This window comes from Pseudomicrostroma glucosiphilum, assembly GCF_003144135.1.
Source record: "Pseudomicrostroma glucosiphilum strain MCA 4718 unplaced genomic scaffold BCV69scaffold_8, whole genome shotgun sequence".
NCBI lineage: Eukaryota > Fungi > Basidiomycota > Exobasidiomycetes > Microstromatales > Microstromataceae > Microstroma > Microstroma glucosiphilum.
The window spans coordinates 556,373-572,304 of NW_020289920.1; the positions used below are offsets into that span (position 1 = coordinate 556,373).

Genomic DNA, 15,932 nt, shown 5'->3' on the forward strand with positions numbered 1-15,932 from the left:
TACTGTACGACTCGGTCTGCTTCCATACCACTGGGCACAGCTTCCACCCGAGTCAAACACTTTAGTGGCGCTGTACGACATTTTGCAATGACCTCCCGCACACTTCGTGAGAACGTCCTGGTCCCCGGTCTCTTCCTTCCTCAATTTTACTGCTGACTAGCGCAAAAGGGACAGGCCGTTACTATTGTATCTAGAGCTATAATACTGTGTTCTGTACATTCAAGTCAATTGCATTGGAACAGTAGGGCTGTGAATTTTCGTGCCCCAAGCTTGTGGCAGAACTTCCAATGTAGAAGGAATGGCCACACCGGAAGAGGAAAGACTGGTGTGGCACTCGTCAGAATCGCCAAAGGGGGACACAACAGGCTGCTCAAGAGTGAACATTCACTGTCTGTACGGAGCGAATGCTAATCTTTACTGCTCTGCGCCTATTGGGAGAGAAACAGCTGTCGTTGAAACATGGAGGGCCAGGTAGAACATACCTAGACTGACCTGGCCCCAAACAGGTGATGGCAACTTGCGTGCTCCTGGTCGCCGCTACGGAAACTCCTGCTGACAGTGTCACACTCATTGACGATTGCTCGGGCTACATAATCTTGCCAAATATCCAATATCTTCATTGCATCTTAGGATTGTCCAACAACGAGGCGTAGGACCACAACGCCAAGACGTTTCCCACTCGATTCGGCAATTTGCCCCGGTCCTTCCTCTCCTGCCTGGCTTGAGCCTGTGCCTGCACCTGCGCTCGTTCAACCTCTTGCATAGCTTCGTGAGCCTCAACCTCCTCTGCGTCTAACCCAGCAAGAGTCGCAGATGCAGCCGCAGGCTCCGCCGCATTCCCAGCATCGGACAGGCTTTCTGATACGTCCATGACCGGGGCCGACCGCTGCTCGACTTTCCTTGGGTACACTCTCACCCTTTTGGCAGATTCTGTTGAAAGCGAGAACCTGACGGCAGGTTCCCTGGTCCGCTTCTTGCCGTTGGGAGTCTTCAGTGACCTCGCCACTTCTGTTTCGATGAGGGTGCCGAAGGAATGATCAAGGAATTCTTCAAGATCATAAGCCTCTTTCGTGAACGGCTGGGCAAGCATGCGTAAGATAGTTGTCGTTGGTGCGTGATAGTGTGCCTCTTGTCGCCCTTGAGGGTCAAGGCCGAGAGACGATGCTGGAGGTGACGCTCCCAACGTAGTGACCTCAAACAGGGATGTGTGGCGCGCGGCCGCTGATGAGGGGGGAACGGTAATCGAGGCGTCGTATGGATCTGATTGTTGTATCAGGAGAAGACTACGTCAGCAGCGGAAACGATGCGATCTGTGGGTCTGGTCACGACTCACCGGTCCAGCCCTGCTTTCCATCTGCAGCCCAATCCTGATGTAGGACGTTCATACCTTCTTTGTGCGTCTTGAGGAGATTATAGATCATAACAGCGACAGGGATCGCACCGCCAGGCGGCCCTCGAAGGGCGCACCTACTCAGCCTTTTCAGGAACGCCAGGACGATTCCGAGCGGCAGCTTCTGCGAAGAAAGAAACAGCGCTAAGAGCCTGAGAGAGTGAGAGCGATGAGGAGAGTGCAGAAGCGATGGGGTGAGAAGTGTGTAAAGTGTTGTGTAGAGTCCGGGCAGGGAGAGAGAATGTGACACGTAGAGCGTGTAAAGTGGTGACAAGGACAGAAGGGCTGTCGAGCCGCCTAAGGGGATCAAAAGGAGGAGACCGCATTGCAGAGTCAGTTGCAAGAACGTACTGCCGGAAGATGAGCGTCTGAACTCACCAACATCCAGACAATCTACGAGCCAGTCTGCCACGAGTTGCGGCTTGCTCAAGTAAGGCAAGACTTTCTTTTCCATCACCCTCAAGATGGCATTGATCTCTCCTAAGTCTAGCTGCCCTTCCGAAGGGTGGCCTGCTACGACCCGTCCGGACTCTTCTATGTCGGCCTTGGGAGAACGGTGTAAGAGAATGGCCAGCCAAAGTGCGTCGACAGCTACTCTCCAAGCCTTGATAGCGTACAATGCCTGATGGAACACGAGCTTGCCTGCGCCTCTTCTGCGTCGTCTGATCCTTGAGCCGGCAGGCAGACCGACATCTTGCGCAGTTCGACCTTTACCAGGCTGGGCAGACTCCGCTCTCTCCGCAGTGTCGCCGTCGTCGGCTTCGGAGTCCGAGAACCAGTCGAGGTCCTCTGCTTCCTCTTCGTCACTTTCATCGCCATCTTGTGAGATCTTTACTTCCTTCTTCTTCCCATTGCCGACTGTCCGTCCTCGATCCAATTTGGTTGCACCTCCCGGGGGAGCTACAGCCAGGGCAGCAACGTAGCATCCGAGCTTCTTGATAGCGGCGACGTTTGCTGGAGGATTTGAAAGCTGCAGCAAGAAGGCCAGGATGGCAGAGCGCGCAGTCGGCGTTGTCTTGAGAATGCTTTGGAAAGTGCGATACAGGGCGAGCTTGGCATCGGCGTACTGCTCGATGTAATCAAGTATAAAGGTCGCTCGAACTTCTGGGCACAGAGTCGACTTGACTTCCAGCCCCTGAACATCTTGACAACGGCCGAATACGAGAGCGTTGACTGTTGCACGCCAAGGGCATTCAGCCCACGCTGCGACTTCTCCTTGCTGGCTCAGTGCCTGACTGGTCGATCTTTGCAGGTCCATGAGTGCATTGAGAGCGACTACCCTGGTCTTCTCCTTTGGATGGGCAATCATAACTCTTACCAAGAGCTGCACGGCCGAGTTGAAGATCTGCCGAAGCCAAGACTCTACCTGTTCCGGAGCGGTAGTCGAGCCTGCATTTTGCGAAGGCTGAATGCTGAGCAAGCCAGTCACGTTGCTGACTGCGACCGGTGATAGCACGCCGCTAGAAACGAGGTGAGCCAAAGTACGACCTAGGAGAGTTATGGACGGCATGACGACATCGCTGGGCAAGTCGAATGAGGATTTGCTTACGAGGTCAATGAGGTCTGCGATCGGGTTCAGATCCGATGAGCTAGAGAGGGCAGCCTGAATCTGGGACAAGGCGCTACCGAAGGCTTGTCTTTCGGCAACCTTTGTGGAGCTGGAAGTCGAGGTGCCCACTCCGGAGGTCGACCCTTTGCGCTTCTTGCCCTTGTCTGTCTGAGAGGGCAGCGAAGGCATGGTGTCTGTGGTGGGTACGGTCAATGGGTGCGAGAAGGACGGATCAAGGCACGAAGCGTCGGAAGCAATGCTGCGAGGCGGAAGCAGCGTCGGGCTCGAATTTTTTTCGTCGATGAGCCGCGGCTCGCGTGGGTGGGTGCCTCCGAGGAAAGGATACCCTGACCAGTCTGGCCTCCTAGCCTACCCTGCCCTCCCTACCGTCGATCGCCTCACCTCCGCCTCACCACCCGATGTCAGCGCTGTCTTCGTCGCCCTCGGGCTCAAGCTCCGGCTCGAGCGCCTCCGGGTCGTCTGCGGCGTCGTCGTCCTATGCCGCCCCTTACGTCCCCAAGGGCGAATACGAGGACCCCTTCACCTTCAACACCTTGAACAATGTCGATCAGTACAAGAACCCGCCTCCAGCTCAATTTGTCAATCCTTCTTTGCAAGATCTCATCGCACCCCATCTGGAGAGCTTCAACGCTCTCTTCAGCGCAGACCCTTCCATCAGCTCGACGGCAGATCACTCAACGACCGGCCCGAGCAGCTCCTTCGCAGATGCCACACGCTCCGCTAGCAGCGGCGGCCTCCTCGACCGCGCCGTCCGTAATATTCCTCCGCGAGTCGTCTTTGACCGAGTACAAGAAGCTGAAATGCCTTCGGGGCGAGGCAATCGGCTCGAGCTACGAGTTGAGGGCATCACTCTGGGCAAGCCGACCCAAGCCAGCGGTCCTTCCAGCAGCGGAGAGGTCCGACGAGTATGGCCAATCGAATGTCGCGAGCGGCTCATGACGTACAAGGCGAGGATGACAGCCCGTGTCAGTTGGTCGGTCAATGGGCTCCCCAAGCAAGTCACAGAAAGAGACATGGGCATGGTGCCGATCATGGTCCGCTCGAATCGCTGCCACCTACGCGACCTCTCCTCCGCTCAATTAGTACAACACAATGAAGAAGCCGCCGAGATGGGCGGGTACTTTCTCATCAATGGTAACGAACGCCTGATTCGCCTCCTCATCGTACCGAGAGCCAACCATGTCACCGCAATTGAGCGACCCTCGTTCGCCAACAGAGGGCCGTCGTACACGTCAAAGGGCTGTCAGATCCGATGCCTACACAAAGATGAAATGACGAGCGTTACGAACACTGTTCACTATCTCGACAATGGAGGCGTGACTCTGCGTTTCAGCTGGAAGAAGAGGGAGTACATGGTTCCCGCGATCATGGTTCTCAAGGCTCTGACGGGCGCCACAGATAAAGAGATCTTCCTTGATCTGACCCGCGGAGAAGTAGACAACACATTCTTGACCGATCGAGTGGAGATGCTTCTACGAGGCTTCAAGTCCTACTCTTTGTACTCGGGCGAGCACTGTCTGGAGTATCTGGGCTCGAAGTTCAGAGTTGTCTTGGGCTGCCCCGAGGACTGGACGGACGCAATGGTAGGTATGACTCTTCTCGAGCGCCTCTTCCTCGTTCACGTAGAGGCGCCGAGGGACAAGTACAGGCTGTTGATCTTCATGATGCGCAAATTGTATGCCCTCGTCGGAGGCGAATGCTCCACAGACAATCCCGATTCGCCTCAGCATCAAGAAGTTCTCATGCCTGGCTTCTTGTACGGCATGATCATCAAGGAGCGCCTCGATGAATACCTGACAGCATTGAGGGGTCAAGTCGTCCGCGATGTCCGTATGGGCACAAAGGGCATTGATTTCTTCGATGGCAAGTATATGCAGAAAGTGTTTCAGAAAGTGATACCAAACATCGGTGGTCGTCTATCCTCTTTCCTAGCCACGGGAAATCTCTCCTCTCCCTCTGGTCTCGACCTCCAGCAAGTTTCCGGCTTCACCGTCGTCGCCGAGAAGCTCAACTTCTACAGATATGTCGCCCACTTCCGTTCTGTACATCGAGGAGCTTTCTTTGCCGAGCTGAAGACTACGACCGTCCGCAAGCTGCTTCCCGAAGCGTGGGGTTTCCTATGTCCGGTTCATACGCCCGATGGGTCGCCTTGTGGCCTGTTGAACCATTTCAGCCACACTTGCCGTCTGGTCACTCGTGAGCTCGACATCAGCCAAGTCCAGCCCCTTCTTTCCTCAATGGGTCTCACTCCGCCCTTCGCTCATGTGGATGGAAGAAGTCATGTAGTCGTTCAGCTTGATGGTGTCATCATCGGATACGCGACACCAGCTCTGGCTTCTCGCTTGGCACAGAGCCTGCGCCTATTCAAGACGCAGGGAACGCACGGCATCCCTCTCGACCTAGAGATTGGCTTCGTACCAGTCTCGAAAGCAGGGCAGTACCCGGGTCTCTACCTCTTCTCGGGTCGCTCGAGGATGATGCGACCAGTAAGATATCTCGCCAACGGGCAGCTGGACCACGTGGGGCCGTTCGAGCAGGTATATCTGGACGTCGCTTGTCTGCAAGAAGATATCCACGAAGGCCTTACCACGCATCAAGAATTTGCGCCTACAAACATCCTGTCTGTCATTGCTAACCTCACTCCGTTCTCAGACTTCAACCAATCACCTAGAAACATGTACCAGTGCCAGATGGGCAAGCAGACGATGGGGACTCCCTCCACAGCCATCTCTCGCAGGACCGACAACAAGCTCTACCGCATTCAGACGCCACAGACACCTATTGTGCGACCAGCACTTCACGATCATTACGGCTTCGATGGATTCCCGAACGGTACCAACGCGATCGTCGCTGTCATCTCCTACACTGGGTACGATATGGAAGACGCCATGATCCTGAATAAATCTGCTCACGAAAGAGGCTTCGGGTACGGCTCCATCTACAAGTGCGAAATCTTAGACTTGACCGTCGAGGCAGGCTCACGCTCATCTGCCTCCACTACTCTGCACTTTGGCTTCGGACCTGATATCAAAACGACGCATCCCTCCAGAAGCAAGCTGGACGAAGATGGTCTACCTCCCGTTGGCGAAAAGTTCAAAGCAGGCGAGGCGATGGTCGCGTACTGGGACGAGGTTACTGGCAAGACCAAGTTCAAGAAGTTCAAGGGCGACGACTTTGCATACATCGACACAGTCCGATTACTGCCTTCTTCCGAGTCTTCGCAGGCTCAATTTACCAAGCTTCAAATCACGCTCAGGATCCCTCGGTCTCCAGTCATCGGTGACAAATTCTCCTCCAGGCACGGACAGAAGGGTGTTTGCTCGCAGAAATGGCCGGCCGTGGATATGCCCTTTTCAGAGAGCGGGATGCAGCCCGACGTCATCATCAATCCTCACGCCTTCCCCTCCCGTATGACAATCGGGATGCTTGTAGAGTCTATGGCCGGCAAAGCTGGAGCTCTGCACGGTGTCAGACAAGACGGAACGCCGTGGTCCTTCAGTGAAGATTCCACTCCTCATACATATTTTGGAGAGCAGTTGACAAGAGCCGGATACAATCATCTTGGTCAGGAGCCGATGTACAGCGGTATCACTGGAGAGGAGTTCAGAGCCGATATCTATTTGGGCTGCGTCTACTACCAGCGCTTGCGACACATGGTCAACGACAAGTTCCAGGTCAGAACGACGGGTCCGGTTCATCAGCTAACGAGGCAGCCTATCAAGGGTAGGAAGAGAGCTGGTGGTATCCGTTTTGGTGAGATGGAGAGAGATGCTCTGCTCGCACATGGTACCTCTTTCCTCCTGCAAGACCGGTTGATGAACTGCTCCGATTATTCAACTAGCTTCGTATGCCGTCAGTGCGGATCTCTCATCTCGCTCGGGTACGAAGAGAAGGATTCGTCCATCAATCTGCCTGGAGGTGACGTCCATATGTTGGACGCATGGAACGTCGAAGAAGAGGAGGCCAAGATCGAGAACGCAGGACTCAATGGGGAATACTGTCGCATCTGTCGCGCAGAAGACGAGGCGAAGAAGAGCAAAGGATTCGGCCTGGATGGGTACGAGGAGCTGAACCAGGCGGACGTAGAGGCGCGAGTGGTGGAGAGGGTCAGGATTCCGCCCGAAAATGTCATCAAAAAGGGGAGCGGCGGATTGGACGTGGTGGCGGTGCCTTATGTGCTCAAGTACCTCGCCGCTGAGCTGGCCTCTATGGGGATGAAGATGAGCTTCGAAGTGGCATGATGAGAGCTCTTGCAATCACAAAATGTTTAATCACTGGTCGTGAGCGGATTGGATACGTTCTGCCAAGGTCTCAAGGAGCGTGTTACACGTTGGAAAGATCCCTCGCGCATTCCCAGCGATGGATGTAGAGAAGCAGGGAAAAACGAGCGTTGGACGGCGACCCTCTCTATCTTTGAGGGTGGGAGGGCGAAAGCAACAGATGTAGGAGCTCCTGGCTACGATCAGTTGTGTGAATCGCCCGCCTTGGATCGCGCCGTCAATTCGCCTTCCGCACTGGCAAAGCTGTCCGCATCATCATCATCATCCTCGTCGCCACCATCATTGTCCTTCTCTGTTCGTGGCTCTGCACCTCCGGTCTTGCCCATGGCAGCCTTCTCAGCCTGACTCCTGTCCTCCTCTGCTACATTCTCTCCTTTGCCGTAGCCAATCAACTGCGTCTCTGCATCCACGGCACTTCGACCCTCCGCGGTGAGACGCGGCCGCCCGTTGGAGATGTCTACTTCGAAGAAGCGCGGCACGAATTCTTCTCCGTTCCTCTTTCGATTAGCAGCCTTCTCTCGCTGCGCCTGCTCGATTCGCTGCTTGTGCCTCGTCGCTCCCGCGAAGTCTTTGGTGAGGATCGCTGTAGTGACGGTCTCCCAGATCTTGCGAGACTCCATCTCATCTTGTGAAGCAAGAGGACGAACAGTCTTCGGAAGTGGCTCTACCTCATCCAGATTGACGAGAAGTCGCGACTCCTGTTGACCCAACGTGAGGACAAGTCATGTTCATCAGTATCTGCAATCGCACTCGTCACGCCTTCCGCTGGCTCTCACCTTCTCTCCTTTCCTCTTCCATGTGATCTTGCCCTTCCAGCTGCCCTCAAAAGTGCCTACAATTCGATCCGAAGGCACTTCTTTAATGGTCTTGAACTCTTCGACGGCAGCTTCCCCTTTCGACATGTCATATTCGTAGATGACACCTTCCAGAAAGTACTTGGCTTTGCTAAGCCAGGATTCCTCTTTGTACTCTACGATGCTTCTGAGCCGCTTGCCATTGTCATTCTGCCGCGAACCTCCCCTGCAAGTGATGAAGAGCGTATCGCAGATAGCTACCCACAGCGCGCCTCGCAATAGACCGTTGAGGGAAGCCGTTGGATGAGTAATTTGATATTCCTCTCCTGCCACCTGTGGCCCTACGAGTGCGTCTTCTGTGAGCTTGACGAAAATGCCCTTATTCGCCTCTCCCGGGTATACTCTAATCGACGTGCCAGTGAACTTTGCTGAGAGCTGGTCCACACCACAGAGCTGGACACCCGAGTCCTTGCACTCTACGAAGAAGGAAGAGATTGGCGGATGGTGGGAAACTTGTTCGGTAATGAATGTGATTCTTCGCTGCCCATTGTTCTCCTTCGAGCCTTTCGCTGAGCTGATGGAAAGACGATCCATGTTGCTGGCGAGCTTCTTGTCATGCTCTGCGCCAGTAGCAGACAACACTGGCGACTTTACAGAGCTCTTGCTACTTGTTGTAGCACCGCCGATGTTTGACGCTACCGTACCGGTGCTGTGGGTGGATGAGGATGAGCTCTTGTGCCCTTTGGTGGCGGATATAAGCTTGCTGAAACCTGACATCTTCTTCTTTTCCTTGTCAGGAGTGGCAGTACTTGCGGAGGACTCTGCCACAGGCGTGCTAGGCGTCGTGGTATGGGTAGGCGTGGTATCCCGCACAGAGGCAGGCCGAGATGACTTGCGACTCCTCAGACTTGCAGGGTCCGAGTTGACTAAAGGCAGAGGCGTCGGATTGGACACATTGACACACTGTACAGGGATCAGGTTGCCATCAGCATTGAGCTGCATCCCCTGAATGTCCCAATGACAGCGGAAGTGTTCGCCGAGAATGGAGTTGTAAGGCTTGCAGACCTTTCCGTGGACGAACTTGAGCTCCTTTGTGAATGTGAAACGAAGTGTCTGGATCATGCGGTCGAGAGGGTCGTCGAGCTCGCCAATACTGTGGAAGAAGGAAATGAGAGGAGGGGTAGGGTGAGCCACCCTGTCCGAAGCCTCCCGCCATTGCAAAGCTATCTCCACCCTGCTCACCTGGCAAAGATATCGCCTCGATCTGGTAGAGGTGTAAGCATGAATGGGTGACAGAGAGGGTGTGATCAGCTGCCAATGATCGAATCATTGCAAAGTACGTAGATGCAGTGCACTCACCTAGATAGTTCCAGTACTCCAGATTTGGCTGTCACCAGCATTCAGGAGTTGGAGAGGATGAGTGTAAGCGAGTGAGCCTTCTCGAGCTGCATAGGCGAGTCATAGTCGACTCACCACTGGCTCCAGCAGATTGGCAGGCAAAGACAGCCGACTAGCATCGTTTTGGGAAGGAGGGGAGGGATGAGTTAGTAGTGTTGCAAGCCTCATCGGAGCTCGTCCACCACGAAGCGCTATGTAGCGAGTGTCATCATCGACGTCCCCATGACCGCAATCTGGACTTACATTGCAGCCATGTCCTTGACTCCCACCATCCTCTTGAGGATCCCCAAGAGAGTCTTTAGCTTCCCGCTATCAGAGGAGTCCTTGTCCTGAGCGGCATTGAGTTCTTCCTCCTCTGTCATCTGTACAGCCTCCGGGGCTTGCTCGATGTCAGAGGCAGAGGTCATGGTGGAGGCGGAATCCGGCGCTGGACCGGAGGTACCGGAAGACATGGTCGATGCGGTCTAAGACCGGGGGGTGGGGAATGTCTCGGGGGTGACTGAAAGAGACGGCCGATTTCAGTCGGCTGCTGTGGCGCGGTCGGGCACGCTTTGGATATAGTCGCACGCACAGATCCGTCGTGAGATGGCTAGTGTGGGTCTGTGGGGTGTGGGATATATGATGTACGTGAGCGAAGAGGATAGATGGTAGAATGGAGGTGGGCGTGAGTGAGCACACGAGGCATCGGGATGGAGACGACGAGTTTCGGCGGCGGTGGTGTGGAGATTTGTCGTGGCTGGCCTGGCCTGGCCCGGGCTGCAGGCAGGCACTACTGGCGGCGGGCCCCACCTTGGTTGCTTCCCCCTTTGGGCAGCCGCCGCCAGACTGTCACTCTCTCCGAAGTTGAAAATCACTTCTCCTCCAGGGCAACAGGCCTTTCTTTGTCGCACCAACGTCAACTGCTATGCATTCATGGATGGAGTGCTCAGAGCAGCATCGACCTACGTGGGCGCCAGCAGCATCGCCAGGCCTGCCCAGGGTAGCAGCGGGACAGGCGACAAGTGTGGAGAAGGCGGGCGGCGGTCAGGGCGCGTGGCTGGGCGGGCAGGCAGGCAGGCGGCCAGCAGCCCGAGGGTGACGTCTCGCTTTCAGCGTCACGGCAATCTTCCTCTCCGATTCAGAAGCACACGCGCCCCGCTTCCACCCCTGGTCCACTCTCACTCTGCAGACCGTCCTCAGTGCAAATATTTGAAGTGAATGCTATTGTACAGACATGGCAGCAACAAGCGACTGACCTCGTCGTCCCCGGCTCAGACCATCATCGCCTGCCCCGCTGAGGCCCCTTCCCACCTCGAGCTCCTTTCCCATTGACACCCACACGGCTGCCCCGCTCACGTGCTGCTCTCCTCACAGTCTGATCAGCACCCTCGCCGACGGCACCGGGAGCTGGCGCAGTCTTTCCCTTTGTGCTTCGCATCAGCTTTGCCCGTTCACGGTTCTTGTTCTTGACATTGGCGTGCGTATAGAAGTTCTCGGCGCGCTTCTTCGACGTCTTCATTCGGGGGGCTTTCTTGCGCTGCGAGTCCTCGTCAGACGACGGCATCTCCTCGTCAGAATCGCTCTCTGCCTGCTCCTCTACTTCTTCCTCGTCGTCTTCGTCGCCGCCTCCGTCGATCAAAGATGCCTTGCGCTTGCTGGATGGCCCAGCAGAGGCTGAGCTCGACTGCGCGTCGCTGTCCTCGTCCTCCATCGCACCAGCTGCGTCTGCACCTCCAGGTGCGCTGCCGAAAACATCTTCCCAAGCCAGCTCAGGCAGGTCTGCATCGTCTTCTTCTTCTTCGTCTTCGCTATCACTGACGTCGCTGTCCTCCTCTTCTCCAGCGCTGTGGGCCCGCTCGGGCTGTTCCGCATCCTCGTCTTTGTCGAGAACGTAGTCATCATCCATACCGCCGTGAACATCTTCCTTTGAGAACTTTGTCAGGACAGAGATGCTCTTGAGGGCTTGCTCAACACCCTTGACCCTCTTCGCAGGTCGCACAGCACCGTGCTTGACGTCTTCTTCCGTCGGCTCGATGGCCTTATTCTTGCCCTTTGCCTCTTGAGCAGCAAGGGCAGTAGCTGTGAGCGGTGGAGCTACAAAGAAAGGGATCTTCCCGCGGATCCAGTCGTTCAAGACCATCTTGGCGACAGTGTGTTCGTCGGGTGCTCCGCCTTTCAGCAATTTGCCGTAACGCTTCGCAAGCTGCTCAAGGAAATCGGTAGTGTCCGTCCACCCTTTTAGGTTGTACGTCTTCTTGATATACTCTGGCTTGACTCGAGACAGCAGGGCGGGGATGTGCTCTGCAGGTGTCTCGAGGTTCTCGACACGCACCACACCCTTCAACACAGTCCCTGTTTCTGAATCCTGAGCGGAAGCAGGGACTATACCGGGACAGTCAATGAGGTAGATGCGCTTCATCAACGTGATGTACTGCCAGACCTTTGTCTCTCCCGGAATAGGAGCAACGTTGCAGACTTTCTTCTTCTTGAGTGTGTTGATGATGGACGATTTACCGGTGTTTGGATAACCTACAAATCCGACCGAGATCTGCTTCTTGTCAGAGTGGAGAACGGAGAACTGCCTCAAAAGTTGAATCAGGGAGCCTTTGCCGAAGGAGTTGTTGATCGATGCATGGAAAGCGATGGTAGGGTATTCTCGGGACAGCAGCTTGACCCAGCGCGCCTGCATCGCCAACATCAAAAGGAAGAAGGAGTTGTGTCAGTGATGGTGAGCCGAGATGGGAGCAAAGATTACCGCCACAACAAAACACATCTGAACAATTTGAGCGGTGCAGTTGCTTGTTCGTCCCAGAACTACGAGGCCAAAAGTCACTGACTCCTTCACAAGTGCATTAACTGGCCGCCAGCCCCGTTAACCAGGTCCGGCAGCCGATGCGCTTAAAGTCTTGCTGATAGCCTCAACTCTTCCAAGACGCCAATCCGAGCTTTCCAAACTCCCGATTTGACCACCCTTCAATGGCGGGAGAAGGGTGAGACAATGGGCTCCGAAGAGCGATGAGATGGATGAACTCGGACCGTTGATCTTCCACATTCGTAACAGTTCTTGTACCACGGATGAGAAACAGGCACGGAACTTGACTTGATTGTGGATCAGTAGAGCCAATGCGACTCGAAAGGGAGGGAAAAGGGAAAGGAGATCGAGACCGGAGATGGGGAAAGACACAGCAACGACGAGCCGGAGCGCTACTCACAGTAACCCAGGTGGGAACGAGATCGACTTTGTTTAAGAGGAAGACCAGATGCTTGTGAGGTTTCTCTTCCTTGATGTGCTTCTCAACGCTCCTACAACGTGTTCCCATAGGATCACGCACGTCCAGGACCTGAATGACAACGTCACTTGAGTCGATGACCTTGTAGAGTTCGCCCCAAATACGCCTGGATTGCCCCTTGCTGTAAGCAGGCTCAGAGCGTCCGCGTGTGACTGGTGCGTAGAAGACGTCCGAGGAAAGAGTTTCGGATGATGGGCCAGCACCACTTGCATCGATGTCGTACGCAGAGCCGAGTTCTCTGTCTGCAGGGACAAGGTCAGTACCTGCAAGCTTCGCCTCTGCAGCAAGGACTCTTTCATTGTGAGCGTCGCCTGCTTTCTCGCTACTCTCTGCGAGCTCCGCGAAGCTGTTCATGTTGCTTTCCATCCTAGGCCTCTTGCGTTGAGCGCCAGGGCCAAATGTCTGTTGAAACGGCTCCACGAGTGTGAGTGAGGCCGCCTTTCCCTTTTTGGGTTCTTGGATCAGCGACATGGGTAATTTGTTGCGACGCAAAAGGACGGAGTAAGGGTCATCGACACGCGATCCCAACGATGTACGAAAGTGGTCGAGAGCATCTTGCGAGATGACTCGAGTGTTGCCTGAGAGTCAAGGGGAAGCAAGGGAGATGGCGTCAGCAACCAGTACTTTCCATCAACAAGCAGGAGGTAAAGAAGTCTTAACCCTTTGAGACACTCACCGAACCATCTACGATCAGGCTGAACCCTCCCAGGCTTCGCTTCTGAACTCTGAAATTCTTGTGCTTGAATGATGTTGCCATCCTTGTCACGAATGGCTTTTGAAGCGATGCCATTCTTGGAGAGCAACTTCACTCGCCTGGCCTGGGAGGCATCTCGGTAGAAATTCTGTCCCTTGACCTTCTTTAGACCGTCCGACTTGACGCCTCCCCTGGGTGATGACGATGACTTTGTCTTTCCTGCCACCTTGACCATTGTAGCGAATGACCGAGTGTGGTGGGAGGAAGGGGAAACGGTGCAGGAGAGGCAGGTGAAGGACGCCCTCGGGAAAAATTTGTCGGAACAACGGGACGTGCAGCAAAGCGCGCTCGGAGGCGAGACGCAGAGGGGCGGCCCCACGCTCCGCCCGAGCGTCCATCCTCCTTCCGGGCCAGATCCTTCCCAGGGGACAGCTTTCTCATCCTCAATCCAGGAGGTACTCAACAACTCCCGGCTAGCCAGCCTCTCACTCAACAAGATTCGACCCTGACCATCTACCTCTTACTGTCATGTCAGCCTCGGCGCTTGCGGCGGCTCTGCCCTTGCCTCGCTACACTGCCACAGTCGAGGATGCGACGGCGGAAGACGATGAATATGAACAACGGCATCAACAGCAAGTGACTGTGCAGTCTTCGGTGCCTCCCTATGGCAAGAGGAGAGGCTGGAGACCAAAGGACCAAGGCGATTTTGGTGATGGAGGAGCTTACCCGGAGTGTCATATCGCTCAGTACCCATTGGACATGGGTCGAAAGAAGGCGGTAAGTAGGAATCGCTCACCATGAGGCTTTCCATCAGCGGGCTGACCTTTGCTCTCCACCACTGCCGGATAGGGCACCAGCGGAGGAGCATTGGCTCTGCAAGTAGACGCGGATGGGAACGTGCGATACGATGCCATCGTCCAACAGGGCCGCAGAGAAGGTCAAAGGGTTCAGTCACAGCATAAGGACCTTGTGCCTCTCAGTCAGCGCTCAGACTCAAAGAAGGCGTCGGATCTGCTCCCGGACAGACCGGATCAGGATGCCGTTGCCGAATGTACGCAAAGGACACGGATAGCGCTCGAGAAGATCATCAATGGCAAGATCAAGACTGCGCAACAGACGAACGTTGAAAATACGGGGCCCAGCAGCTCGTACATTCGTTATACGCCAGGGCAGCAAGGGGCAAGCGGCCAACAACGCATCATCAAGATGACCGATGCTGCAGAGGATCCTCTCGAGCCCCCGCGCTGGAAGTTTAAAAAGGTGCCAAAGGGTCCCCCGAGCCCTCCGCCTCCGGTCCTGCGATCGCCACCTCGCAAGGTCACCGCCCAGGAGCAGAAGGAATGGATGGTACCTCCTTCGATCTCAAATTGGAAGAACAACAAGGGTTTCACCATTCCGCTCGACAAACGGTTGGCTGCTGATGGTAGGGGTCTGCAAGACGTACATATCAATGATGGCTTTGCCCAATTCTCAGAGGCTCTAGTTCTAGCCGAGAGGCATGCGCGAGAAGAAGTCAGGCAGCGGTCGCTTATGCAACAAAAGTTGGCTGCGAAAGAGAAGGCGAGCAGGGAAGACCATCTACGGCAGCTCGCTCAAAGGGCCAGAGAAGAGAGGAGTGGCCTTGGTTCCTCTGCCACGCCTTCTTTGGCTGGCGGCGATGATCGGGAAAGTGGTGTCGAGGATGACCGGCTTGACGATCGGGTGGACATCAGGGCTCCGCAATTCGAGGCTGAAAGGTCACCTTCATCCGCGAGCGAGGGAAGTGGGTCCGAGTCAGAAGACGAGGAGGATGCTAGGGAACGGGATCGTCTGCGGGCCGAAAGGCGACGCGAACGGGAGAGAGATCTGCGGATGTCAAGCATGGGCACGGAGCAGCGGGCGAAGATGCTGGCTCGCGAACAGAACCGCGATATTTCTGAGAAGGTTGCACTTGGACTTGCCAAGCCATCCTCCAAGGGCGGCGAGGTAGACAGCCGTCTGTTCAATCAGGACAAGCTCAACTCGACCTATGGCGACGAAGACAGCTACAATTTATACGACAAGCCTCTGCTTCAAGGGTCAAGTGCTGCACAAGCCATCTACTCGCGACCGACTCAAGGTGGCTCCGACGAAGCGTACGGTGGCGGTACAGCCGAAGGGGTCAGCGACGAGTTGGCCCGCAATGACCGCTTTGGCCTCGGCAGAGGGAAGGCCTTCCAGGGAGCTGACTATCAAGAGGCCAGGTCCGGACCGGTCCAATTCGAGCGCGATACCCAGGCGGATGGCTCAGCCACTCAGACGATCAACGACCCCTTTGCGATTGATCAGTTCCTGGACGAGGCCAAGAGGGGAGCGAGCGCTCCTAAGCGGGAGGGTCTGCAGGAGGGTGGGAGTCAACAGAAGAGAAGGAGAGCCGACGAGGACGCATGAGAGGACGTGGTCTGTTGTCCTTGATTGTATGAGTAGCAGGATGCATGTCTGCCTTCTTTCTTCTTTGCATCTTCTCCCTGCGAATGAAGCGCACTCGCCTTTGTACTGGCGTGCCATGCCATGATTTG

At 55.4% G+C, this 15,932-nt stretch overlaps 5 protein-coding genes across 5 annotated transcripts; 2 read left to right on the forward strand and 3 right to left on the reverse strand.

Annotated features, from left to right (window-relative positions):
- Positions 1–616: 616 nt before the first annotated feature.
- BCV69DRAFT_299524 (CBF-domain-containing protein) lies at positions 617–3,128 on the reverse strand (the record flags this gene model as incomplete). Its single annotated transcript, XM_025494342.1, has 3 exons — positions 617–1,260; positions 1,334–1,687; positions 1,769–3,128. 3 exons carry the CDS (start codon positions 3,126–3,128, stop codon positions 617–619), a joined length of 2,358 nt encoding a protein of 785 aa, XP_025347554.1.
- A 230-nt stretch (positions 3,129–3,358) lies between these two features.
- Positions 3,359–7,201, forward strand: BCV69DRAFT_270866 (putative RPA135-DNA-directed RNA polymerase I, 135 kd subunit; the record flags this gene model as incomplete). The annotated part of the gene is made up of 1 exon (XM_025490937.1): positions 3,359–7,201. The coding sequence occupies one exon, from the start codon at positions 3,359–3,361 to the stop codon at positions 7,199–7,201; it is 3,843 nt and encodes a 1,280-aa protein (XP_025347555.1).
- Positions 7,202–7,302: 101 nt separating this feature from the next.
- BCV69DRAFT_283279 (hypothetical protein) lies at positions 7,303–9,905 on the reverse strand. Its single transcript, XM_025492647.1, has 6 exons — positions 9,676–9,905; positions 9,508–9,544; positions 9,394–9,421; positions 9,277–9,298; positions 8,017–9,187; positions 7,303–7,938 (listed from the first exon to the last, which is right to left on the reverse strand). Exons 1-6 carry the CDS (start codon positions 9,882–9,884, stop codon positions 7,423–7,425), a joined length of 1,983 nt encoding a protein of 660 aa, XP_025347556.1. The 5' UTR covers positions 9,885–9,905; the 3' UTR covers positions 7,303–7,422.
- A 693-nt stretch (positions 9,906–10,598) lies between these two features.
- On the reverse strand, positions 10,599–13,677 carry BCV69DRAFT_283280 (NGP1NT-domain-containing protein). The gene is given in 4 exon segments (XM_025492648.1): positions 10,599–10,731; positions 10,751–12,094; positions 12,624–13,279; positions 13,378–13,677. The coding sequence occupies 4 exon segments, from the start codon at positions 13,628–13,630 to the stop codon at positions 10,633–10,635; spliced, it is 2,352 nt and encodes a 783-aa protein (XP_025347557.1). The 5' UTR covers positions 13,631–13,677; the 3' UTR covers positions 10,599–10,632.
- Positions 13,678–13,932: 255 nt separating this feature from the next.
- On the forward strand, positions 13,933–15,726 carry BCV69DRAFT_242424 (hypothetical protein; the record flags this gene model as incomplete). The annotated part of the gene is made up of 2 exons (XM_025490035.1): positions 13,933–14,172; positions 14,245–15,726. Coding segments are annotated over 2 exons (1,722 nt in total), but the record flags the coding sequence as incomplete, so codon positions are not given.
- Positions 15,727–15,932: the final 206 nt, after the last annotated feature.